This window comes from Strigops habroptila, chromosome 1 (assembly GCF_004027225.2).
Source record: "Strigops habroptila isolate Jane chromosome 1, bStrHab1.2.pri, whole genome shotgun sequence".
NCBI lineage: Eukaryota > Metazoa > Chordata > Aves > Psittaciformes > Psittacidae > Strigops > Strigops habroptila.
In genome coordinates this window covers 116,652,857-116,678,277 of record NC_044277.2, presented here as the reverse complement: position 1 = coordinate 116,678,277, position 25,421 = coordinate 116,652,857, and the positions used below count along the sequence as shown (strand labels likewise).

The 25,421-nt window shown below is 51.7% G+C and overlaps 1 protein-coding gene and 1 long non-coding RNA gene across 3 annotated transcripts; both read right to left on the bottom strand.

Moving 5' to 3' along the window:
• Positions 1-11,367: 11,367 nt before the first annotated feature.
• Positions 11,368-19,704, bottom strand: SKIDA1 (SKI/DACH domain containing 1). 2 transcript variants are annotated; one of them, XM_030488201.1, is made up of 2 exons: positions 19,592-19,704; positions 11,368-16,390 (listed from the first exon to the last, which is right to left on the bottom strand). In XM_030488201.1, exon 2 carries the CDS (start codon positions 13,904-13,906, stop codon positions 11,387-11,389), a length of 2,520 nt encoding a protein of 839 aa, XP_030344061.1. In that variant the 5' UTR covers positions 13,907-16,390; positions 19,592-19,704; the 3' UTR covers positions 11,368-11,386. The 2 variants fall into 2 exon arrangements, with proteins under 2 accessions (XP_030344061.1, XP_030344050.1); XM_030488190.1 differs by lacking the exon at positions 19,592-19,704 and adding an exon at positions 16,952-17,001.
• A 640-nt stretch (positions 19,705-20,344) lies between these two features.
• LOC115608834 lies at positions 20,345-21,974 on the bottom strand. Its single transcript, XR_003991667.1, has 2 exons — positions 21,808-21,974; positions 20,345-21,304 (listed from the first exon to the last, which is right to left on the bottom strand). It is a non-coding gene; the product is annotated as an uncharacterized LOC115608834 (long non-coding RNA).
• Positions 21,975-25,421: the final 3,447 nt, after the last annotated feature.

Sequence of the window (25,421 nt, the reverse complement as noted above, 5' to 3'; positions counted from 1 at the left end):
GCTTTTCTCAATATCCCCTTCTCCCTGCAGCGGGAATAAATGGAAAGCCTTCCTCTGGATTAAACTCTTAGATTTTCCCCTTTGCTAACCAGTAAAGAGGGAGAGAGGGAAGAGAGGAAATGAAATTGTTATGGAGATTACAGTGGATGTCCCCGGCTCTTTGGCCGGTCCGTGGGTTTTGTCGCTGAACGGTTAAGTGCAAACTTGTATTTCCCTTCACAAGAATGGACAATTTTTCTCGCTTGTTTGCAGTTTTCCAAAGTTCTACACACAAATCAGTGAACCTTAAGAGACCCTTTCACTCTTTTATTGTGAATATTTGTCAGTGCTCGGGGGCAGTGATTGCAGTGACAGGTGAATCCAGGGGCCCAGCGATGGCATCCCCACTTCATAGGTTTGGGAATGTAAAAGGCTACAGGCCCTTTCACGCGGGATGTGGCAGTCAACAGGTTCACAGTTTCTGGGCTGTAATTCCTCTCCCCTGCAGCCGAGCGGGCGCAGGGCAAACCCCAGCCCCGGCCGCTGCCCGGCCGCGTCTCAGCCTCGGCTACTGCTGATAGCCTTGTGCGGCCCGGCTACCCCGAGGACGGGGAGGAGGAGGAAGAGGATGGAGGTGGCCCGGAGGGTGCGGGGGAACCCCGGCCCGGCAGCCCCGCACGCAGCCCGGCCGCCTTCACCCGCATCCCTAGCGCTCAGGCAGGCTCCTGCGGGGCGCGGAACCTCCTCGCCCCTCCTCTGTCCCCTCTTTAATTTTCATTCCGCCTTTCAACTATTAATTAAACCTGAGAAGGGCCGTGGCGGGGGTGCGGGGGCGATGTGCGGAGAAGGACGGGAAGAGGGGCTGGGGGTAGCGGCGGCCTGGTGCCATTCCCCACCCCCCATCCCCTCCAGCGTTACCACCGGGACGCGCTCCGTCCGCCTCCCTCCGCCCCCCCCCCCGCCCCGGCGACTGAAGCAAGACCCGGCCCTGCTGCCCAGTCCCGGGGTCCCGGCTGCGGGAACCCCCCGGCGCCCCCTGCGCGGCGCCCCGGTGCGCAGCCGCTCGGCGGGGCCGCTGCCGGGGGCTGCCCTCGTCCCGCGCACCGGAGCCGGGCTTGATATTTAATCCGGCTCTCTTCGGACAAAGACCCATCTTTTTAGCACGGAGAAACGCCATTGAGATGCGGGTAACCTTTAGGATTATAGCCCAAACCGGGACCCGGGGGCATGAAAGATGCTGGCCCGGCCCTCTTCTAACCTGAACAAAAAGGATCTTAAAAAAAAAAAAAAAAAAAAGGAAAAAAAAAAAAAGAAAAAGAAGAAAATCGCATCTTTCCCCCTCCCTACAAAAGAATTCCCAATCATTTCATCTCGCGGGTGAATTTTTATTCCCGTGTCCACTCAGGGTATTAGAATCGATCGCTGCAATATTTAATATATTACTGTCTTAGAGCCCTCTCTCTGTAAGGCTGGGGTTATTTCTTGTCTGACTACGTCCCCTCCTCTCATAGCTCGTTCTGTGTCTGCGGTGTAAAATCATTACAGTCTTCATTAAACACACAGTCATTAAGAGCTGCGGTCAGTTTTCTAATTATGTGAAAAATCAAACGCCGAGTAAATAAAGGTATCTTAATAGAATAAACTCCCAATAAATTCACACGCACTGGATCAACAACCTCCACAAATACCTGAGGGTCTAACTACAACATTGGAACTAACAATTTTTTAATTATGTGAGGTTTATATAATGTACCCTTCATTTTTTGTTTAACTTTCCTATAGTGACCTGTCCCATAACCTTGTAATCCACTGTGGGATATTTCTTTCTGGCCTCTTCCCTTTTGTTGTGCCCCCACAGGTTTCCAGCTTAGATGCCTTTTCTTTCCTTTTCTTTTTTTTTTTTTTCTTCCTTAGTAAATGCGTCTTTAAAAAATATTTGACCTGTTTGACTTAGAGACGTGCGTAGCCATCTGTGGCTCGGGTTAGGCTTCGAGCTCCTACGTGATTTCATGATCTTCCCAAAGCAACACCTGAACTTTAAAAAGAATAGTTCTTCAATGTTGGGAGAAAATGCTGCATTAGCAGCGTTTGCAAACGTAGATGACTCCTGCGTATTGGGTGTGTGTGTGTCAATATACGTAAATACACGGGTTTATTATCAATTTGGGAGCACATTCTCGATTCTAGAAAATGTCCCGGCACAGCCGAGGTTTTGCCACCCTATCTTGCTAAGACTGGATGTCGCTGGACATCCCTTGGGAAAACCAGGGAGCACGCTAAAGGACCTGCGGCACCTTGGCAGAAAGTGTGAGCTGGGGAGCGGTGATTTTGCTTTTCCCACTTCCCTGGGAGCGAGGGAGGCTCCTGGCAAACGCTGTCATCCCAGTCGGAGCCAGGGGGAACCGGGCTCCAGGCTTTTATCACAGAGCAGCTCTCCTCCCGGGAAGAAACGGGTTGTTTTCTCAGGCGTGAGCTTTGTAGGTACTGGTGAGCAAAAGCTTTGCAAAATTAAGGGAAAACCGGAGCAAGGGCACTGCTGGTTCTTCATAACCCCGAGCAGAGAGAGGGCCAGTCTTGCTGAGCTCGGTGGTGCCTGCGAGGATACTCTAAGCATCTTTGCGGGCAGAGCCAGCTCTTCTTCAGTGGGAATCCCTTTTTCCCTCAGCACCCAAGCACTGGGAACCTTAGGCTGGTAGACATGCAGAAATGTTAATCGCTGTCATGTCTATGCAAAGCTATTAACGCTATTGATTCTTAACTTTCTCAGCGAAGACAAATTTACCATATGTCGATGTGTAAACACTTTGGAATAAAATTAAAACCAGCTCTGTGCAATTGTCACTGTGCTTGATTATAATACAAACTATCAGATGTTTATGTAGTTCGTCTTTCCAAATGATCAGACGCTATCGACGTTGCTAAACCAGAGACAAGCAGCGGATGTCGCGCGGAAGGCAAATTGGGGTTGCAAGTTTGGTGGAGCCGAAGCCACGACAAAAACGACCTCGCAGTTCGCGGGGCTGGGAGCTGCTGAACTCTCCGTTACCCTCCGGAGCTTTTTCCTAAAGCCGATGTCATCCGTCTCCTGTGGAAAACGGGAGGAACAACGGCAGCACGGCAGGCGGGGAGCTGGGCTCCGTGCTCCGGGCCGCAGCCTTTGCTGGGACCCTCGGCGCGGGTGTTTACCGAGGGTATGGGGGGGGGGGAGGAGGGAAGGAGCGAGGCAGAAAGGCCTCGGGAAAGGCAGGAGCCTCTTTCAAGTCCGCTGATGAGGAATTGCTGCCGGGTATCCTCCTTTTTCCCCCACAAACAATGCAAACACGTATAAAGCTTCCCAATTTCAGGTGTGTTTTAAAAAGTTGACCCCCGTTCAAGCCTCTTTAAGAAGCTCGCTTCTCCGGGGCGGAACAAACACCACCAAGTGCTCTGCGTGGAGGACAGGAGATAGCAGCGATTATCTAGAGAGCCTTTCTATTTATCGGCCTCTACGCAGTTAGATAGGGAAATACAAATGTTCCCGGACTTGATGAATGGCAGGGCTTGTGTGGAATTACTGCATTTTACAGGCCTCTTTACGGGAGAAGGATACCGAAATCATAATGGAATTAATGAGATTTTACTAGCAAAATTTGTAAACCCCAGGTAACCATTTATAAACTTCCCCTAAAACGTAAGAGAGCCTGCGAGATCACAGCCGGGGAGATCTGACATTATTTTATAGAGCGCATTAAACACCGTTCTCTCTTTTCTTCTCCCACATCATTTAGCATGAACATCTTTTTCCCTACGGCGAACTTTGCCAGATTTTGACGGGGACGATTATGTCATAGCGGGAAACAACCTGAAAATCCTTCTCTTGGTTATAACGTGCTACTTCAAACATCCGCAGCAGACAGTAAAGTTTTTCAAATGGTCTGGAAAACTGTACACTGAATAGCACGTTATCGCGATTTACCCTCGTGCAAACTATCACGTCCATTGAAGTGGAAATAGGAATTTCCAAAAGCAAGCAACCCCTTTTTATTTTTTTTTTTTTTAAATATATATATATATTTTATTCTTATTACTTTTCCATGCAGTTTATTAGATAATATTTCTGGATTTGCTGTTGTCTCGGCAGTTTACCCCTGAATCCCAGAGAATACAAAAGCATCGCGGGTAAATACAAAACATATGTTCGCACAGGTTATGTGGCAGCTTTAGCACTCGCCGCTCCATTCACACGCATCTCCACGAAGGCACAAAGCCCCTGGAAACCCCAGCCCAGGCGCTGCTCGGCCGGGAGGTGGTCCGGGAGAGCCGAGGTTTTGCTGCGGGAGCAACAGCCAGCCCCGACAAACACCACGGAGGCCGGGGAAGGGGTCCCCGGGCTGAGCCGTACCCGGCCCCGGCCCCGGCCCCCGTACTTCGCCACCAGCACCGGCTTCTCCGAGGCGCTGCTTGTTTGCTAGTTTATTTATTTTTTTTCCCCGAGAAAAGGGAATGACAGAATGAAATATAAACCAAAGATGTGAAGTGACCCGAGTGGCAGCTGAAGGCTAGGGTTTAGCCGGGACCTGTTTCCCAGCTAAACTCTTCGCTGCTCTTTGGGGAAAACCAAATGCAGGTTGATGGAAACATCCTGTTTTGAGGGAAATGGACTGTACAGCCCTATCTCGCTGCTCCGACACTACTAATCAGCCTGGAAAAGCGCTGCTAGCCCAAGTCCCGGGGAAGCGGGAGCCGTGCGTCTGACACGTTTGCAATTCAATCCCGATCCTGAAAGGCGGTTTGGAAAATCGCTGCGCTCCGAGGGGCAGGGCCGGAGCTGCGGCGGCCCCTCCGCGCCCGGCCCCGCCGGGAGAGCCGCGGCGTCCCCCGCCTGCCGAAGGGGCGAGCCGCGGAGGGGAAGCCAACAGATGTGGGCTGTGCAGAAATCCGTGAAACAAGTGCTTTAAACCCTGGGGGATTTCTCCTAATAGCGAAATCAGAGGGGGAGAGATTTCAGGAAAGAGAATAGCCCAATATAAGTTTCTAGAGTGGAATTTACATTTCATCGCGATTTGTATTTTATAATATGCAGGCACGTGCACACGGGAGGCGTTTCGGTGAAACGGCGCTTACACTCCAGCGGCGGGGGAGACCCCGCGTCCCGGGTCCTCTGACCAACGGGAGCAGCAGCGTGCCCCCCCCACCCCCCCACCTTTTGGGTCCGGGATGTGGAGTTTGGAGAAGTTCACTGCAGCACCCCAACCCCCCAAAGCTCCCTCCGGGACGGGGGGAGAAGGGGCTGGAGGTGCTGGCTCCTGTTTATTTGTCCAAGGCAGACGGAGGCGAGCGAGGCCCAGAGCCGTGCTGGAGCGCGGCGCTGCCGGCGCGCCCCCCGCCCCCGTCAAACGTGCCCTTCGGCAGGGCAGAGCACCCCGGGCGCCCCGGGCCACCGTCCGGGGCCTGGCGGGGCAGCGAGGACGGTAACAAAGGCGGGGAGCGGCCTCTGCACGTGTGCGCTGCCACGGCGGGCCCGGCCCTGTGCCGGGAGAGTCAGCCGGGCCCGCTCCGCGCCGGTACTTCCCGGGCGGCCAGGCCGTGAGAGCGGGATCACCGCCGTGCCAGGGTCCCGGCGCTTCCTTGCTGCCTGGGGGGCGCCCATGTTAGCGCGGCCCGGCCCGGCCCGGCCCCTCGGCGCACCCGGCGCCGCCGCCCAAAGGTCACCACGGCTGGTGCCGGGTTCTCGCTACGGGCCACATTAGCGGAGCGGCCATTTACTGCCCCTGGATTGCACCGGGGACCGGGTTAGCCCATAAAGCCATTCACACTCAACAATGGGGATTTTCTCAACAATTAACAAGAAACAACATAATAAAGCCATTTACAAAGCCCTCGCTATTTACTATAAATTAGCCACTCTTTAAGAGACCAGTGCGTAATTTCACACGCTTTACAGCCCCGACTGCATTTTAGACGCAAGAGCTTCTGTTGCACTTTCTGCGCTGACCCCGCTCCCCTTCCCCTCCACGGGCCGGCTCCGCGGGGGCTGCGGGCGCACGGCCTCCGCCGAGCCCCCAAGGCCTTCACCGCGGCCCCGAGGCCTCCCCCGGCGCCGGGCCCCGCCGGTGGCTCCTTGGCCGCCTCCCCGCCGGGGCCTGGCGCTGCCCGCGCCGGCCCTTCGCCCGGCAGCTGCCCCGGGGGCCCCGCGGAAGTACCGCGGGCTTTCCCCTACTCCGGGTTTTCCCTGGCCGAGGCCCCCCGCGCATGGAGAGGGCAGGTCAGGAGCCGGCGGGCCCTGGGCCGCGCCACAGGAGAGCCCGGGAAGATGGACGCCTCAGCGGAGGAGCCGGAGGGTGGAGCGGGGTGGGAGCCGCGGCCCCACCGAGAGGCCGCTTTGAAGTGCGGGAGCCCCCGGGGGTCCCGCAGGCTGCTGCGCCACCCCCGCCGTGCCGCGGGGAGCCGCTCCGGGAGCGGGGAAGCCGAGCATGGGTGCCAGGGGAAGGCTGTGTGGCGCCGGGCAAGATGGCGGCCCGAGGCGCGCTGTCCCCCGGGCGCGCCGTGCAGGGGCCGCCCCACCGCCGAGCAGGCCCGCCGCTCGAGGGCCGCGCTCGTCCCGCGCCCCGGCTTCGCTCCCTTCGTATTTTTCGCCTCCCTTTCCTCATTTTTTTCCCGCTGATTTCCCGGCGGTGGCTGGCGAGGCAGCGAAGCGGCGGCCAGCGGAGGCAGCGCACCGAGCGGAGCAGGGCCAGCGGCGGGGCTCCCGCCGGCCTCCCCCCTGTTTACAAACACAGCTGTTGCCGTATATTTGCAATGCTAAGGATAAAGCCACCAGCGGCGAGGAGCAAACGAGGGATGGTGCGGGAGAGGGGTCCTCGGCATCTGGAAAGGACAGGGCGCCTTGTTTTTGAAACTGTCAATTCTCTCAACCCCTATTGTGAGCGCTTCATGCAAAACATCTCGGGCCTTTTAAAGCGGGGGCTTGTGAGGCCGCCTCGGCGTGAAAGGCAGAGGGGGAGAGAGAGGGGCCTAGGGCACGGCAAATAATTATATCAGCGCAGTGAAAAAATGCAACGTGGATGGGCCTACAGCCGGGTAGCCGCCGTTCCCCAAGGGCTCCCGGGCAGGCCGCAGCCCGGCACCCACCCCGCGGCCCGGCCGGCGGCGGCGGGAGACCCGCGGATGCAGGGCTGGATACCGGGGGAGTGGGGAATGCCTGCACGCACGGCTTTAGCTAGGTAGATCCCAACGCCTCCCTCCTTGTTTTGCTAGCCAGGGCTTTCCGCTTTCAGGCGCTCGCTCTCCTTTTGTACTTCCAAGCTGACCAAATAGATCTCAGGATGAGCCGTTGCATATTCTTTCCAGCAATCCTCTTAACCATTAAAAAAGCACAATTAACGAGGTTATCCACGTTTCATGTTCTTTAACATGCTGCATATGTAGAATATTTTCCTGAAGATCATAGCCGTGTGTCAAAAATGGCACTTTTTGTGGCCCTTTCTGCCTTGACCCCTCGCACGTGTGAATGGTGACAAACACAAACATGATAGCATTGCTCTCATTTCTGCAGAAACTTTAATTTATTGGCAACTAAATCTGTTAGAGGAAAAAGGATCAGAGACCACGTAAAAAAAAAAAATCACCATGTGAATTGATTGAACAGCGAACTTCATACAACAGCTACCACTATTTAGCATTATTGCTAGTAGTGGCGTTTTAAATAAACAACCAGTAAAGAGATTATCCCACTGTAGTCAAGTAAGTGTAGGTTATAGAACAATCGCTTCTTAAACTAAATTGTTGTAAACGGCGAGTTACATCTTTTAAGGCAATATACCTCGTTGCTGAAGGCATTACACGTGTTCCCTTTTTGATGCTCTAGAGAATTAGACATAGTCCAAAACTTTCTTTTGTCTTCCATCTGGCAGCAGAAATCTTCCCAATAAATTTACTGGTGAACTCTACTTATGGCAAATACCTATGGAGTGTAGTCCAGAAAGTATGCACGCTTCCCTCCATTGCTTTTTCCTCTGGAAAATTCTGTCCACTTTTGTGTACACCAGGAATTGGAAAATGGTGGTGATTCAGTACTAATACATTTTCAGTTTTACCTCGTGTAAACATTGCAACAAACTGGTAGCCTGGCTCACTTTAAAAACCTTTGTTTTTCCTTGTTATTAGAACTTACCTTTATGGGGGAAAATGGGTTTTTTTTATGTAACTCGATGATATGACTTGATATTACTGAGGCTGAAATTATAATGAACTCTGCTTGCAGTAATAATTACAATACTGTCAGAAACAGTTACCAAACTACCAGAATTATGGACATAATATTGGAAGGAATACCTACTGCCCTACACACACACACACACATTTTTTTTGTTCCCCCAGTGAGTTGTTGTACCTGGCTAATTTCTCCAGTGGTAGTAAAACCACGAATGTCCTTGTTAGTGGCTTGCACTAAGCTGAGGTGTACACGTGTGAAGATTATTTGGCTGTTTAACTCCGTGCCTTCTGCTGTTGCCCGCCTGCACTGAGGGGAGCCCAGGGAGCTGCCCGGTGGGTGCCGGGCCTGGGCCTGCAGCTCCGGGGCCGCTGGCAGGGCTGGGCGCACCATATTTTATGTCCTCAACTCTGCAGAGCCTATTTGGTATAAATTTATGCTTATTCCTCCTCCTTCTCTCTCCCCCCCCCCCCCCCCCGGATTATTTCGGGAACCTGAAAAGGCACCTCTGTAATTTACAATTCCTGGCCAAATCAGCATATCTCTAATTGGAAGTAAACAGGGTCAGGGGATGGAGTTACTTTGAAAGTGATACGTTGTTTAATTGACAAGGCGAAATTTTAGGTTTCAAGTTTGCATATTGCACCTTTGCAGCTTTTGGATTTGGCTTTTTTTCTTTTTCCCCCAGTTTTTTTTTTTCTTTCTTTTTTTCTTTTTTACTTTTTTTTTTTGTTTTTTTTTTTTTTGGTGAAGGGAAGACCTTTGTGGAGCAGACTCAGCTTTCTAATGGAGTGGGGGGCTTTCCTGAGCAGTACGCCTTGTACGTATTTACAGTTCTGGGGAAATAAGGCTGTAATCTGTGCAGCTCTAAACACACGAATGTAAACATTCATCTCAGAACAACTCCAGTAAGCAGATTTTTCGTGACCATCGTAATTTCAGCAGAGCGGTTAAGTATGCAGTGCACCTTTTGCAATTGGCAGTTGGAAGTGATGTGTGTGCGCGCGTGTGTGTATGTGTGCATGCGGGGGGGAAGGGTAACTCCACTGAAAGGCAATTGTTTACTCTTTCTAAATATATTTGGCTGCAGGTATTCTTAGACTAGGCCTTTTACAATGGGAGGAAAACTCCGGTGTGGCCATAGTAAACAGAGCTGAAATCAGTTAGTGACTGCCTGGAATATTTAGAGACACGAGGGGTTGGGAGAGGGCATCACAAAAGGCAGGAATTAAAAAATTGAAACCCGGGCAGTGGATTGCCAGCAGAAATGTTGACTTTGAGTCACACAGTAAACATTACATTGTTGCTTTGTTTTCCTTTTTTTGATTTACGATAAATTATTCTCCCGGGATTGATCGATGAGTGGAATCCTTAAAATTTAATTTGGGAATGATCTAGTATAAATAAAATGCTAATCCAAAGAAAGAAACCAGCAATTATTCATCCTAAACTCTGCTGATTCAGCAACTCAATTATAACTGCCTTTCTCAAGCTGCAAACTTTGCAGGCTCTTTTCGGAGTTGCTGTACCCGGCCTCCCCCCGCCAGAGAGACCTTCCCCCGTCCTCAGCTCGGCCTCCACCTCGGCCTCCAGCCTTTCTCTCTCTCTCTCTCCCTTTCCCTCTCTCTCTTTTTAAATTCCCCTTCCCTTTCTTTTCGTGGCGTTGGGGGGGGGGGGGGGGAGGGGGGGGAAGGGAGGGAAACAGTTAACCTCTTGAAGCGTATTTCCTCCAAATAAAAACAGGGAACTTACAAGCGGAGAGGAAACCACGGATAACTCTGCAATAATTCAAAGTGTATGGAATCAGGGTTATTTTTTTTTAAACAGTGTTTTTAATTGAAAATAAAGCTAAAGCATGCTTTTCAACAGTGCAAATTTCCATAATTTTGATTTACTGCTTCCATCATCACAATATATTATACCAGCATGTCTTACCGAGGGCTAGACTCTAGAAGTCAGCCTGTTCGACTATTTCGATAGTAAGTGCAAATATAGAGAATTGCCTCTGATTGTCACGTGCAGTAGAAACGTTTCTGCTCCATCGGGAGGATGGCATGGCAAAAAAACCACCCCACGACCACAAATTTCGAGAGATGAGGGTAGAACCGGGAAGTGTAACACGGTTGAAACGCCTGAGTTTTGGTGCCAAAAAAGCTATGAGTAACGCGGTCTTCTCGGTTTGGGTATTCTCTCCACTCACGGCCTCTCATTTCACTTTCTGTGTTGTATTTACTGCTTCGCTATTTCCTCCAGCCGGCGTGAGGGGCTGGACCATAAATTGTACTGCGAGCCGGGCAAATATTTTAGTTGCTTTGCAAGTTTGTAAGGGGCATGTTCAGACCACAACTTAAGCATGACATTAGTGGGTAACAGTAACCTTATTTGAGACCTCTGGGTGAAACAAAAAGGCTTCCCAATTGCAAAGAGTGGCTGTACAAGTAAAAAGACACCCTTTTACCCAAAATAGAATTCCACATTTATTTACTGGTTTCAGAGGAGGCAGCTTTTCCCAGCGCTGGGCTCGCAGGCGGACCCCAGCCTTTCCCAACCAGAGAAAAAGGAGTAAGTGCAACTGCTCTTGGAAAAAGACACCCCTGCACCCGAAAACAAAGCTCCCGAAAAGTAGGCTGCTGCCACATTGAATTATCGTGAACCCTTACTGTGCAACCATGGAACTTAACAAACTTTAACTGAATTAACAGTTAGACTTCCATTTTCGAAATCTAGTGCATAAATTTAATGGCTCATTCTAATATTTATTATTCAACCTTTTGACATTTATTTGCAGCAGTTGAATTGAGGTACTGGTGCATTATTAGCATTTAAACAGTAAAGTGTTCCAGCTCTACCATAATAACTGAGTTTAACTTGAGTCTTTAGCCTGAAGTACTCTGTGGAATGTAACAAAAAAAAAAAAAAAAAAAAAAAAAAAAAAAAAAAGAAAAAAAAAGGCAACAGAACCAAAAAAAAAAAAACAACCCAAAACAAACAAAAAACCGCTGTTGTAATGGTAAAGAAAACAGTAATCCGGTTTCTGTCTTCACAATGTGATAAAAACAGGATTCCAAAAGTGGATATAGCATTAATGGGCTTGTACAAACCATCCTGAGGAGTTTAAAAAAAAAAAAAAAAAAAAAAACCAACAAGGAAAAGAAAAAAGAAAAAAAAGTAAGAAAGTTAAAGGTGGTTCAAGAAAATATTTTCCAAACTATTTTATTAATTAAATTTCCTGAATTTGTGGCTAGGTGGAAGAGGTATTGCAGAACCGCCCAGCTGCCATTTCCATACAGGATGGGCCTTGTGAGGTGGTTGGGAATCCTTAGTGGTGTTTAAGGAATAAGCTGGCAACAAATCCCCATCCTTGCCAATAATTAGTGATGGTGGACAGGGAAAATTTGCCATGAAATTAAATGGCCTTTTCACTGCTGATGCTACATTGCTGGCTACCCTTTTGCGTCTATTGTTAACTGTAAAATCATCCAGTGTTCCTTCATGTGTCTCGGGTTTACCTGTAGGACGTGGGCTTCGAGCTGATTTCAAATTTGGTTTGACTGGAGGAGTCTGCAGTACAGGTCGCTTTCCCAAAACCAGTGTCCTGTAATTTTTTCTCACCCTTGCTCCAAATTTATACTCCCCATCCTCAGGTTTTGGAGTACCTAAAGTGCATGAGAGGACCTGACTCTGAGTCAGTGGGTTTAAGGAAGTGGTTTCTTTCTCAGTGCATGCAGAATCTTCCTTGGCTGTTAATAAAGCGTCCTGGTTATTACCCTCAGTCACACCGTACAACTCATCCTTAGTATCATTGCACTCACACTTTAGCTTATGTGTTGTAAGATCGGGCTCATACTCGTCGTTCGCACTGCTGTCCTCTATTTTGATTTTAATGCTGTGCAGGAATGGCAATGCCTTATTGCCTGTATCAGTGCACTGGAGCTCAGCTGCGGCTGCTGCTGCTGCCCCTGGAGAAGCAGCATCCTCCTCAGGAGCCGTTTGTAAAGAGGGCAAATCCGTGGCAAATTCAATACAATGAGGGATTTTGGAATCTTTCTCTGAATTTGCTGCCGCTGATGAAGAATCATTATTTAAGAACCTAGCAGCTATTGTATTGTTATCTGCACGGTGTGTAGTAGTTGCTTGAAGGCATTTCCTTGCCTCTCTGAGTATTCTTTGTTGTGGAAATGCATTGTTTGTCTTTGGGCTAGGTGAAGAGGCCCCCTTTGCAACACAGTTAATTGTTAGGTCAGTACTCTTGGCATTATTGGAAAATTCAGAGTGTGGGAATGTGATCTCGGATACCCTATCATCTCTTATCTCCGCGAAGCAGCTCCCTAGGCCGCCGGAGCAGCGCAGCGCCGGGGCGGCGGGAGCCCAGCCGGGGCGGCCCCACTCCTCCGGCAGCTCCGGCTTGACTCCGCCGGGAGAGCCGCGGAGGGCGGGCAGCCCGCCGGGCTCCGCCGGGGCCGGGGCCGGGGGCCGGGGGGCGGTGGCGGCCGCCAGATGGTACAAGAAGTTGGCGTGGACCACGCCAGGCGGGCTGCAAAAGCTGGTGCGCCTGAAGCGGATGCTCTGCACCGAGACCTGGCTGGAGACCGAGCTGGAGTCGGAGTCCGAGGTGCTGTCCTCCTCCTCCTCCTCCTCTTCCTCCTCCTCTTCCTCCTCCTCCTCCTCCGAGCTGCCCTCGCTGGAGTCCGTGGCGCCGCTGCCCTCCTCGTCCTCCTCTTCCTCCTCGTCCTCCTCCTCCGAGCTGCCCTCGCTGGAGCTGGAGAGGCTGGAGCCGCAGTCCGAGTCGTGCGCGGCGCGGCCGGAGCAGCAGCTGGACTCCGAGTCGCTGCTGCCGCTCTCGGGGAAGGCGGGCGGCGGCGGCCCGAAGCCGCGGAGCAGCGGCAGCCGCGGGCCGCCGCGGGGCCGGCAGGGCCGCGGCGCGGCTAGGGCCCGGCGGGCGCCGCCGGGGGGGCCCAGCGCGGCGGCAGCAGCGGCGGCAGCGGCGGCAGCGGCCGCCCCGTGGAGGAGGCGGCGGCGGCGGCAGCGGGCGGGCAGGGGCGGGGGGCCGGCGGCCGGGAGCCGCGGCCGCGGCGCGGCGGCAGGCGGGGGGCGGGCGGCGGGCGGGCGGCGAGCGCGGAGGGGCGCGCAGCTGCCCGCCGGCGGCGTTGTTTCATAGTTTACGGGGGGTTTGCAAGGCGCCCGAGCGATTTCTGGGTAGCTGTGGCCAGTGTATTTACTAAAAATGTGAGGTAGATGAGAGGCCGGTAGCAAGGCTGTGTCCCCCGGACGCAAAGCTTTCCTCCTGACGGGCAGCAGGGGCCGGGGAGGGTCCCGCAGGCCCAGCCAAAGTTTGTTCTCCTTCCAGAAGCCGGAGAAGGGGTCGGTGGGTGCGAGCTCTGGCCGGAGGTCGGTGGCTGCCAGCGCCCGGCTGATTTTCCTCCGTTTCGTCTTAAGGACCCGTTCGGTCTTGCAGGATGTGTACAGGGCTTCCACGTCCTCTCTGGAGATCAGGGTGCATTTGGCGGCGTGGAAAGCGATGGAGTTGATGGCTTTGAGTTTCCTCAACTCCTCCAGGTCGCAGTGATGCTTTTTTACTTTTAAATGATCCATTCGCTTGTGCACGGTAGTTCGCGGGATGTTTTTGAGCAGGTCTGTAAAAACCTGGGAGAGTGCAAACATTTGCTTTCCTTTAATGATGAGGTAGCCGAGCCTCACGCCATCCACCTCTTCAAAACCCGACTTCAGGTCTCCCATTTCGTGAATTAAATTATTCCCAGCATTTGCAGAGAGTGAGAGAGAGGTGGAGGAAAAAAAAAAAAAAAAGGAAAAAAAAAAAGGACCAAAAAAAAAAAAGAAAAAGCCACACACACACAATCCTCAGCCAGATGCTGTATTTGTCTCAAGGCATCCTGCTAATAAAATATAACAAAGGCTGTTATTCCTGGTGAATGAAGTGCCAAACTTTAGACAAAATTGAAAAAAAAATAAATAAAAAAATAAAAATACCGTGAGGCTACAATCAATAGATAATCTTAAAAATCAGGTTTGCCAAAGTGTTTCTCTAAGTTGCTGTTGAAGATCAGTACCTGTTCCCTTTCATTCCCTGCTTTTCCATTGGAAACTATGATAATGGAATGTGAAGGGAGGAAGAGAAAAGAAATGCAGCTGCTATTCCCGCCGCTGCTTTAGCTACAAATAAAATGACAGAGTGAAGTGAGCTCGTCCGGAGACACCTTCATCAATTAATTCCCCTAAAGCCAACGCTGATTGGACACTCCTGACAGGTGATGCAATAAAAATTGATATTCCACCCCTTCCCCCAAAAAATCTCCCACTAATTAGCATACCCTTATACTGCCACCTCCCCTCCCAAAGTAAATAATACAGTTAGTATATAAATCTTTCTATTAAACAATCCGAGCTCAAACACACTCAGACCTCTCCGACTTCCTTGTCGCTAGCTTCCGAGGAAGGATTTGTACGCTTTTCCCCCCTCTCGTTCCGTGTATTTTTAGCCTATTTTGGACAAACGTTGCTCTTTTGTGCATGCCGTGATTTTAAAGGACGTAAGTCTGCCAGTAGCGGTGGAAAATCCTTCGGTAACGTGGCCGCTTTAAACCAGCGTTTTATTCTGCATTGTGTGGAGAACGAAGCTTAGCGAAAACGTGCCGAGCAGCCCGGTATTTCCCTTGTTGAGGCTCCAAAGTTAAATGCTCGGCTGTTAGCGAGAGGGAATACTTACATTTTCGAGTTTCTCTTGATTTTCCTCTTCGGCTTAATTAGCTTTTTTTTTTTTTTTTTTTTTACAGGCTGGGACTAAGGTTATTTTGCTGTCTGAATATCACGGGTTCCCGCACCGTGAGACTGTAACACTTTTAGCTGAAATTCTGCCTGTAATATTGCGGGAGGGGGGAGGAGGACGTGGGCTCACGTCAGACCCATAACAAAGCATAGATAAGCCAGAAATGTATACACTTTTCACGATTAACCGGGCTGGATCCCGAGCTGGAATGTCCTATCGTCCCGAAGCCCACGTCAGGATTCCTGCGTGCTGATTGCTTCCAGCAGAGAAAGGAGAATGCAAAATATCCAAGGTGCTTCCAGGAGCCTTTACGTAATAACAAAAAAGTGCTGGCACACACAATGTAGGGTATTGCGAGGGGCTAGGATGCTGCTGCCTCGCAGCTCGCATATTCCGCCCGGAGTAGCCCTGCCGCAGCTTTTTGATGTTCCATTGAGAGCAGCCCCTTAAAATCAATTTGAAGAAGCAGCATGGAGGTTTAACCTCTTCTTAGGGACGTGAAACGAGTCGAGTGTCAGGACCGGGGGGGTTCGCCAATGTCGCGATGGCCGCACGCCTCTCCCGTGGCACCGGGGGGGGGTGTGTGTGTGTGGATGCTCCTCCCGGGTTGCACGTTAGGCGCCGCGAAAAAAGAAATCGCCAACCTCCGCCGTGCCTCCAGTGCTCCGCTGGGTACGAACACGAGCACGTTTGGGTATCGCCGCACATCCAGAAAGACACATATCCGAGAGATGAATGAGACAGCTCATATTTCTGGGACTTGGAGGGGGAAAAAAATCGACGAAGAAAATAATAATAATATAATTAAAAAAAAAAAAATCTTCAATCCCAAACGTCAATATCCACTCCGTGTATTGGCAAGATGGTGCGTGGAGTTCGTGTTACCCCGTCAGGTAGAGCTAAAAGAAAGCGCATAATCACTCTGTAAAAACCGCGGGTTTGCACGTCAAAGCGAAATACAGGCGAGCCCCCAGTTTCGCTGGAATTCTAGAGAGAAGTGGGAATTTGGAGAAGTGCATCCGGGAATGGAGGAAGTCTATTCAAGGGAGCCTCTAACTCGGAGGGCTGAGATTTGAAAAGTCAGCCCTGGACTACTGTTGCTCCCAGTGCAGATGTAGCCGCCGCTGTTCAACTTAATCCATGTGTGTGCGAACCGCGGTGCCTAGCTCTTCCCTTTGGAACCCGGGGATAGCCTTCCCATCCGAGGAAGCAGAGCTACGGCAAATTACATTTTGTCCCTCGAATTAGAAAAGGATCATTGAGTGGATCTCGTGATATTTCAGCCTTTAAACGTAACCGAGAGGCAGCAGCGAACAATGCCTCGGCGCAGCCAAGACCATCCGCGGAGTTCGCCTTCCCTCGCCTTGCCTTGGGATCCCCCAGCCTCGCCTTCCTCTTCCTCGCCCGTGGGAGAGCCACCCTGGCGTCTGCCGAGGCTGAAAGCAAAGTTGCGAGAGAAAACAGCTGCTGGCGCTAAAAAGAAATCAGCGTAGTCTTTCTAGAGCTAGAGACAATACGGTCGTTTAAAAATTCCTCCTGATGTACTTATATGCTGCCAACACCCCCACCCCCTCCCCACTGCTCTCCTCCCCCTGCTTTAAGGTTAAGGCTATGGAGTCAACAGTAAAGGAACAGTAAACTCCGAGAAAGCTGCTCACAAGACGTTACCAAAACCCCCGATATGGGCTGAAAAGCCCGTTCTCAGCCCGGCAGTTGGGTTCCCGTGTAACCCCACGCGTGCGCCCGCAGACAGGGAGCCACGGGCGCCCGCGCACTGCCGGTGACAGCCCGGCACCGGGATGCGGCAACTCGATCAAAAACGCCTTTTCTTTGTGTGTTTCTTTCATTCCGGCGCTACCAGGCGTTTAGAACCGGTGGGAAACCCCGGGTTCCCCGAAAGGTGCGGCCAGGGGCACGGGGGGCCAAGCAGAGCCCCACTGTAAGTCCTGGGAATTGCCAGGCGCCCAACCTACATACACATCCCGCCGGCTACTTACACACACTTTGGGCTGCGGATCTTGCTCCGCATCTCGTACGGAGACCTCTGTTTCTCTACTTCTCCATCGTTTGTGGCTTTTTTGTGTGTGTGTGTGTGTGCGTGCTTTCCCTTGGCCATGAGCACACGTTGTGTATCCGGGGTCGTCTTCAAGCAGGCTGGGGGCAGATCCTGCTCAGGAGCCGACGAGGCCCCTTGCACAAGCACACACACATATGCGTGTGCAAGGGGCCTCTCCCGCTCCTGAGCAGGCAGGGGACTTGAAAATGGATTTGCACGCACACAGGGGACTGCGATCAATAGCCACCAACATTTACGGCTTAGATTGTTAATGTGAAAGCCGGCCCAAAGAATGAAAATGAAAAATTAAAGGTGTCTGGTATCAATTACAGGGAAAGTTATGCAATAATTTCCTTGCTGGGAGTCGGGGTGGATGCCTGCGTGTCCGTGTGTCCGTGTGCCCGTGGTGCACGTGTGTGCAGACCCAAATGTACATGTAGCTATTCCTCAAAAGCAAGGGAGTTTCTTTGTTAATTTTGTGGACTATGTCACCCTCGCCGGTGATCAAAGATGAACATGATTAAAGGGATGGATGTTTGTCTCACATTTCTTGAGATAAGGACTGCCGGAGATGCCCGGTTTTGCCAAACACATATACATGCAACTACAGAGAGTTGTGTGTATAGGCGCACACACACAGACACACACAGAGAAACTATCAATCAAACGTGCTCCTTTTCACGTTGAGTAGCGTGCAATCTGCAATCTACACTCTATAGTCAGTAGTATTTCAGTCTTGAAGCTGTCTGGCCGAAGGATAAACCTCATTAGAAAAGAAAGAGCTAAATAATATTCATAATACCTCGCTGTAGACCTATTCCCATTTATTGGAAATCGTATACTTTCATCTTTGTAAACTTGTGTTAAAATATATACGCTCGCGGGGAAGTATTTAACCATGTCGTTCCAGAAAGCAAATGTGTGTAACATTTAAAATACTCCTTTTACGTGATGTTTTGATTTATTTTCATAGCATGATTATGTTTAAATACCAGTGCAATTCAGCCTGACCTCTTCCTCCTGCAATGAAGTAATGCACACACCATTTACAGTCTTTCAAACGTTTCGCTAGGAAATGCAGCAGTGATGTCCACCACCGGTTGTACTAATGGGGGGAAATCTTTGGAAAATCTCCGGGAAAACCTAAGAGGTCACGTGCATTTTCACACTAGGATTGCCACATTATTAGAAGATTATTATTATTTATTATTATTATTTGTTAAGTGGTGGACCACGTCTTCAGGTATTGACAAGCATTAAATAAACCTTTTGCTTACATGGCGCTGGGCAGAAACACGTTTTTCAAATGAGAACTTGTTTTCCAACCCTACACCCTACTTTTAGGTATTCCTGGGCATATTTTGCTCAAGGAGGACACGGATAGATAGAAAGCAGCTAGAGGCTATCACAAAGAGTCCAGTAACGTAAATATAATAGGGTCAAAGAAAGTATAATAGGATCCTTCTGCTATTTTAAAGTCAGCCAAATGTGATCGTAGTACCTAAAATTTGCCGTCATGTCGAATACGACAACAAATCAGAATATATAACTAAATCTCCTAAATGTGCAGGACAAAGAAATGCCAACCATCAGCCTGAAAAAAACCCCAACCCAACCCCATAATCTGGGTAACACTCATGCCTACATGGAGTTTCAGGGTTGGTTTTCTTCTTTTTTTTCCTTCTCCTCCTTTTTTTTTTTTTTTTTTTTTTTTTTTTTTTGGTAAACAAAGCAGCAATGCAGAGCTCTGCTAAGTGCTTTTTAAGTTGTCTTTTTTATTTCCATGGGGGCTGGGGTGTCACTTGCACACTAGAATTTTGTGCAATTTAGAATCACCACGGACTAAGGCTATTTCTTGAGTTTGATACTGCCAGGAGTTTCTGGACACATACTACATGCCATGTTGTTTACTGACCCATAATCAAAATGCAGTGACCTTCTACCCTTTTTTTGCCCCTTGACCCATGCTGAATTCAATGCAGCCTTTATAAATTTGCAAATCCTTGGACGTAAAGGGGATTTGGTGAGGCTTTGTTCTGAAAGGATCCTAAAAGTTTGCATTTTTAATTAGACAAAGGTAAAGCAATAAACATTGGGAAATAAGATCCTCTCCTGCACATAGGTGATCGCTCTGAATTGCTACGCTGGGGAACCGCATCTTCAAAAACCAACCCTGCAAACTGAAAAGCGGTTGTAAGCGTTGGAGATCGGGAGGTTATGAATTGCACCAAATTAGCAATGTGGTACAAATCACTTTCGTGACGTAAGGGATGGCCAGGCCACAATCTTCCGGCGCTCCTCATCTCCAAGGACCGTGCGGATCCCGGTGACCCGGGGAGAGGGGAGAGCCAGCGAGATTTGATCCGGAGCTACAGGCGCATTCCCTTATCTCCTCCGCTATCAGTCAGTTTAAAGGACACCGTAATTATGATGGTGATAAAACAATGCCCGCTTATGTGTGCTGACTAAATAAAGAATGTTTACAGCTCCAGAATGTTTCAATTCCAATTAAACGCTATCAAAGAAAAGCCCCCCCCCCCCTCCCTCTTCCCTCGCTCTCCCCCCACGACTCCCTATTTACCTTGGTGGTTGTAATATGGCCCTATGAAATAAACCGGCCTTCCAGTTTGCTGTTAAGGCCACATCGGGAGGAGGGGGAGGAGAAGGAGGAGGAGGGGGGTGTGAGACAACACGTACTCCCGGTCCCACAATTACTTGGGTCGCCTGCATCCTCTTTTTTATTTTTTTTTCTTTTTCTTTTTTTTTTTTTTCATTTGTTTATTTTTTCAATTGGCAAAGGCGTGATGATGCGGGGGGAAAAGGCACTTAAGGATCCCGCCCCAGCCACCAGCCGAGGGAGTTGGGCTGAATTAATCCGGCGCCCTTGGGCACTGGAGGAGGGGGCTCCCCCCCCCCCCCCTTATCCCCTCCAAACCCCCACCCCCCCGGCTGGCACCCCGCCGAGGCTCCCCACCGCTCCTCTCCCCGCTGTGTCGGGCAGCCTTGGAACCGGGAGCCTGAAAACGCACCCCGCTCGCTAAGACACGAGGATCATTTCAAATATTCATTGTATCAGCAAATCTCACCGTAATCAGATTAAAGCAAGGTGGGGGGGGGGGGATCGCCGGTGTGGCTGGGTGCGAAACGCCGGCTGGACTACAAAGAAAGCGGAAAACGGGTTCCTCGCCCCTGCCTGGGTCACACGGGGGAACAAATGAAAAGCAGTAATTTTTGCGAGAAAGGGACACTTTCAAAAGCTGTAATTCTCCATTCCACCCCGGGTAGCACGCCCCCTCAGAGGTTGTTTCCCTTTAAACTTTACGCTTAACATTTCTACATGATGCTCTTATTTATTTGTTCGTTTCAAACTCCAGACAGAAACGATTCCCGCTGCAGAATACACCGAGGTAGATTTTCTGCACGCCAGTTTGCTTTTCGCTTATCTGAACTGAGGGAACAGCTTTTCTACATTCAAGTTTTAAAATGTATATTTCATTGAGTTGTCCGGGGTGAAATGTTTATATCCGTTTAGTGAAAGTGAGTGAGGAAGGGAATGCATTTTCAGGTCTGCTAGATACACGCAGGCCCTATTCCTTTTGAAAGTTTAGACCTCCAATACCCTCAATTCTACTGGCAGAATTAGGATGGACTTGGAGGGTCCTAAACGTGACCATTCACTAAGGCGGGGGGCTACAGCTTGCAACAACGTGCTCGGCAACTTAATCTTACGCTAAAAAGAGCAGGGAGCGAAAAAGAATGGAATACAAACTCTCCCGACATTTGTAGTCGCTTCCAAAGCGGACAGTGCATTTTAAAGCTGATGGGAACGCGCGTGTTTTGGAGCAAAAAGGAGAGAAGGTAAGTGTCTGTCCTTGTGTCCGCCAGTTCGGGTAGAAACAATGAAAGAACAAAGGGAACCACTTCTCCGTCTGAACGTTTCACATTTTCCCCCTCCGTTGGAGCCTCGCTGCGAAGGGCTGGCGGGGGGGACTCGCTTAAACTTTACCTCCGGAGGCTGGGCGGCGGCGGGGGTGCTGACGGCGGCGAGAAAGTTGCGGAGCGGTTTAAATATAACCCCCCCCGTCCGCCGCCGGAGCCGCCGCGGTGCCCGCTGCGAGCACAACTTGCTGCTTCCATGGCTCTGAACTCACCGGAGAATCCCCACGCCGGCGGGAGCGCGAGCGCGAGCGGGGCCGTCCCGGGCGCCGCCGCCGCCGTCCCCGAGCCGGGACCTTTGCGTGCGGGGTGTCCCCGGCCGGCCGCGGCGGCCGGGCAGGACGGATCTCCCTGGTAACTGCCGAGGTGGCGGGCGAAGAGGCGCCGGGGGGGGGGGGACGAGGGGGGAACAGGGGAGAGAAAAAGATTTGCAATTATTTGCAAATCAAATAAATTGCATCAAAGCACGAGGCGCGGGTGGGGGTGGGGCTGTGTGCAAACAAACACCGCCGGCGCTTGCTCTCCGGCCGCGCGGCCTCGCCGCGAACCGTTACAAAGGGCGGCGGGCTCGTCCGGGCCTCGTCCCGTCCCCCGGGAGCGCCGGGCCGCCCGGAGGGGACACACACACGCTCGGTGTTTACAGCCGGGGCGGGCGGCAGCCCCAACTTGCCGTGAGAGAAGCGCGGGGCGCGGCGGGGCCGGGCCGCTCCGGTCCGTGTGGCGGCGGCGGCGGCGCTGGGGCCCGCCCGCCCGCTGAGGCGCCGCCCGCCATTGGCGCGGGCGCGGGGGCTCTCGGCCGCTGACCTTTCACCCCTTCCCCCCCGCCCGCCGCTTCCTTTGCCGCCCGACCACTTTCCTTACCCACAATTCCCCGCGCCGGCCGCGCTCCTGCCTCCCGCTGCCCCCCCCCGGAGAAGCCCGGGGGCGGCGGCGGGAGCCGGGGTGTCCCTGTGGGAGAGGCTGAGGCGGGACCGGCCCCACGTCTGAACGGGGCGTGGGGCGGCCGGGAGAGCCCGCCTGGCGCCGTTGGAACGGAGGCTGACTCCCGCGCCGGGGAGAGCCTGTGGGGGAGTGCCCTCGGTGTCCGTCACTTGCGAGGGGCACACGGAGCCCCGCGGGGCGCGGGGAAGCGAAGGGCCGTCGTGGGGTCCCCGCGGCTGAGGGGAGAGGTGGTGTGGGGAGAGGGGCTTGCGTGAGCGCTCTACCTGCCCGGGCTAGGGGCAGGCGGCGCCGGGAGGAGGAACTGCCTGTTGAATATCACCGGCAGGCGTTAATCTGCTGTTTTAAAGTACCTTGTCAGTGGCTTTAAGGAAATCAAACGTGACATTAATCAAATCACACAAATGTAAACATGTATAAGTTAAATCCTAATATTATGCAATTATTTAAATCGAGCTGTGGTTTTTTTCTCAGTGTTGCGTCGTGGCTCCCGCTCCCTTCCTCACGTGCTTTGAGTTTTCCGCTGGGTCCCGGCATCTAGTTTTCCCGCTCTGTGGTGGTTTTAACGTGGCGGCAAGGAACATGCTGTTCCGCTGGACGTCGGGTCGCAGGCTGCAGGGTAGGCAGCGCTGTAGTTTAAACACTGCTGGGTCTCCATCCAGGCCCATCAGGATTAAAGCGCAGTATGCTTTGCATCAATCTGAGCATCAAACCTCCAAGCAGTACCTCACCTTGGACCTCCTTTGGGTTTTCCCCGCTGTGGGTGTGTGGAGCGGGTGATCCCGTGTGGAAACCCGAGGAGGCGGCTCTGGGGATGCAGTGAGGCACCTCAGCGGGCGTTTGGGGTGAAGCGACACGCGAAGGACCCGTTCATGGGAAGGACTCCGCTCTCTCCGGGGCTGAGAGAGCGGAGGCAGCGGGGACCCGGTGCCCGGGCGGGGCTAGCTGGGGCCAGGGCCTCGATGTAGCTGCGGCAGAAGGGGGTGAGAGCGCGGGCCCGGAGGGCTTCGACGGCAGGCTGTGGGCCCGCCACGAGGCGAGCATAGGGAAAGGCAAAGATGGCGGGAGACCCTACGGCGTGGCGGGCACTTGGCCTCTCCCCGTCGTCGTCCTCCTCTCTCCCGGCCCTTCCCGTTGCCCGCTCCCCCCGGCTTCCGCGGCGGGGAAAAGGGGATTTGGGGGTCAGGGAGGAGAACAATGCTGAGCCGCCTTTTGTGTGCAGCACCGTCCCCTGAAGGGAAGGAGCGCGCACTGCAGCGCGGGCCGGGGCGCGTCTGTAGTGCTGCTTGCTTTCCTGCGGGTAGTGCTCACGGCATGCGAGGGGCCGCCGGGCGCGGGCCGCTGCCGGGAGGTCGGGGGCAGCCGGCGGAGGGCTGAGGGCTCCCATAGGCCGGCCTGCCCGCACCGGCGACCCCGGGATAGGCTCGGGAGCTGGGGCTGGCGGCGGGCCAGCCGGGCAGCCCCTCTCGCCCTGCAGCACTGCTTCTTGCCGTGGGGCGGGAGAGTCTGGGGGCTGAGCGGCTGAGAGCGTAAACCCGTGGGTGCCCTCGGCAGCGCGGCGCTGACCTGGCAGGCTTGCCCGGGGGATTTCAAGGGTGAGCGAGGGTCTCCCGTCAGCGGGGCGGGCTCCGGGCAGGCTGCCGTAGGTAACACGGAGGGGCCGCATCGCCCCGGCAGCGAGCGGGGTGGGCGCTCGGCGCCCCCCTCCCCCGGCGAGGCCGCAGGAAGCGGCGGGAGCGGCGCAGGGCTGGGCGGTGGGGCCGGGGGAAGCGCGGCTGGGGCTCGCGCTCCTCCAGGCGCTCCCCATTGTTCCCCGGCGCCTCTTTTCGCGCCGCTTTCCGCCGGTGGGGCTTGCCCGGCCGCAGCAAGGGAAGGAGGGAAGAGCCCCCGCCGCCGCCGGGCCCCTTGGGCCGGTGTGCTCGCCCGCAGCAGCAGCGCGGGGGGCTCCGAGAGGAGAACGGGTAAAATAAGTAAAGAGAGGAGTCTTTAGAAGTGCCATCCACTGAGGGAGCTCCTGTGAGGCGGTAGCTCACGTGTTACTTGAAAGGTAAAAAAACTCCAAACCCCACTACCGCAGCGGATTTGTACATAAAGTAACATCTGTTTGTGGGTGGATTTTTAGAACAGGGCTTCTTAAAGAAATCGGGGGAAACTGCTCCGCACCACTGGATTTGGAATAATAAATATAGCTAAAGAGAATTTTGGAAGGAACTCGTCTTAATGGTCTGTTTATAAAAATGAACATTAATTTTATCCTGTTTTCCATACAAGCACCGTGTATGGATTTTTCCCCCCCAAGTGTTTGTTTGATGTTTGAGGTTTGTAAAGATTTATTTTATGGGAGAAGTGTTTGTTGTTCCCTCCTCTCCCCCCGAAAATAATTAGAAATTGTTTTGGTACGCCATTTCAGACCTGAACTTTTCTCATGTATTTTCATAGAGGATGAATTGAGTAACTCGATGTTAAAGAAATTTTCCAACAAGTGCCCTTGATCTTCTAAGGGGAAAAAAATATGTCTTTGCACGTTGTTTCTGGAAGATTACATTAAAACGGGTAGGGGCTCGTGTTTGTGATGAGGGAAGAATTAGTTCTAGAGAACTAGTTAATTTAAGAAAATCCTTTCTAGGGGAACTGTGATTATTTTTAGCAAGTTATCTTCGAGTGCGTGAGAATTTCTTTTAAAAGATTAGAAATGATGCCTAGATTTTTAGTTTTTTTTTTCTAATTAAAAATATTGCCAAGAAATTAACGTTTTGCATAGATTGTGAGCAGCAAGTAAAAGAAATTAAAAGATGATGTTTACGGATATCACCTAGTTGAAAATAATTCTGAAGTGACTTTCCTCCCCCCCCACACACTTGGGAAGTTGCATTGTTTAAGATAATACAGTTTGGGACTTCTCTTTCACTCTTTGTAAACTTGCAGGCTTTTGTGGGACTCCTCCAAATAAAAGCTCAATTCAGTTTAGATGGTAAAAAGCATCCATGTTGTTCGAAAGCTGGAGATGCAAGTAATATTTAATAGGAAAACACCACCCTGGTAACATCTGAAGGCATTAACTTTAAGATCGAGGAAAGAAAGATTTTTTTTTGGTGGTGTTGCTTGGTTTTGTTTTACTTCTCCTACTTGAGTATTCCGGAGATGCATTTTCTCTTGATTGCTGCTTGGCAATTATCAAAAGGTAACTACAAATTTAGGAAAGCGTCATTCAAAAGGACATTTAATGTTCTTGTATTTACTAAAACAATATATCGCTATTTGAAAACTATCTTATTGAAAGGGAAGATAAAAAAAAAATAGGGAGAGACTGTGTGTTGCCATTCTTCTTTGCTCTTTATTTTGTATCTGTGAGGAATGTGTTGACGCATTTCGTATATTAAGTTTTTTTCACAAAGGAGCACTGTTGTTGCTTTTAATTGGGAAGTACCACGATATAAAAATTACCCACATTCCCGACTCTGAAGTACCAGAGTAAGATTGACAAAAAGTGATCCGAGGCTTGCGTGCTTAATTCGACAGGAATGTTAAGCTTCCCA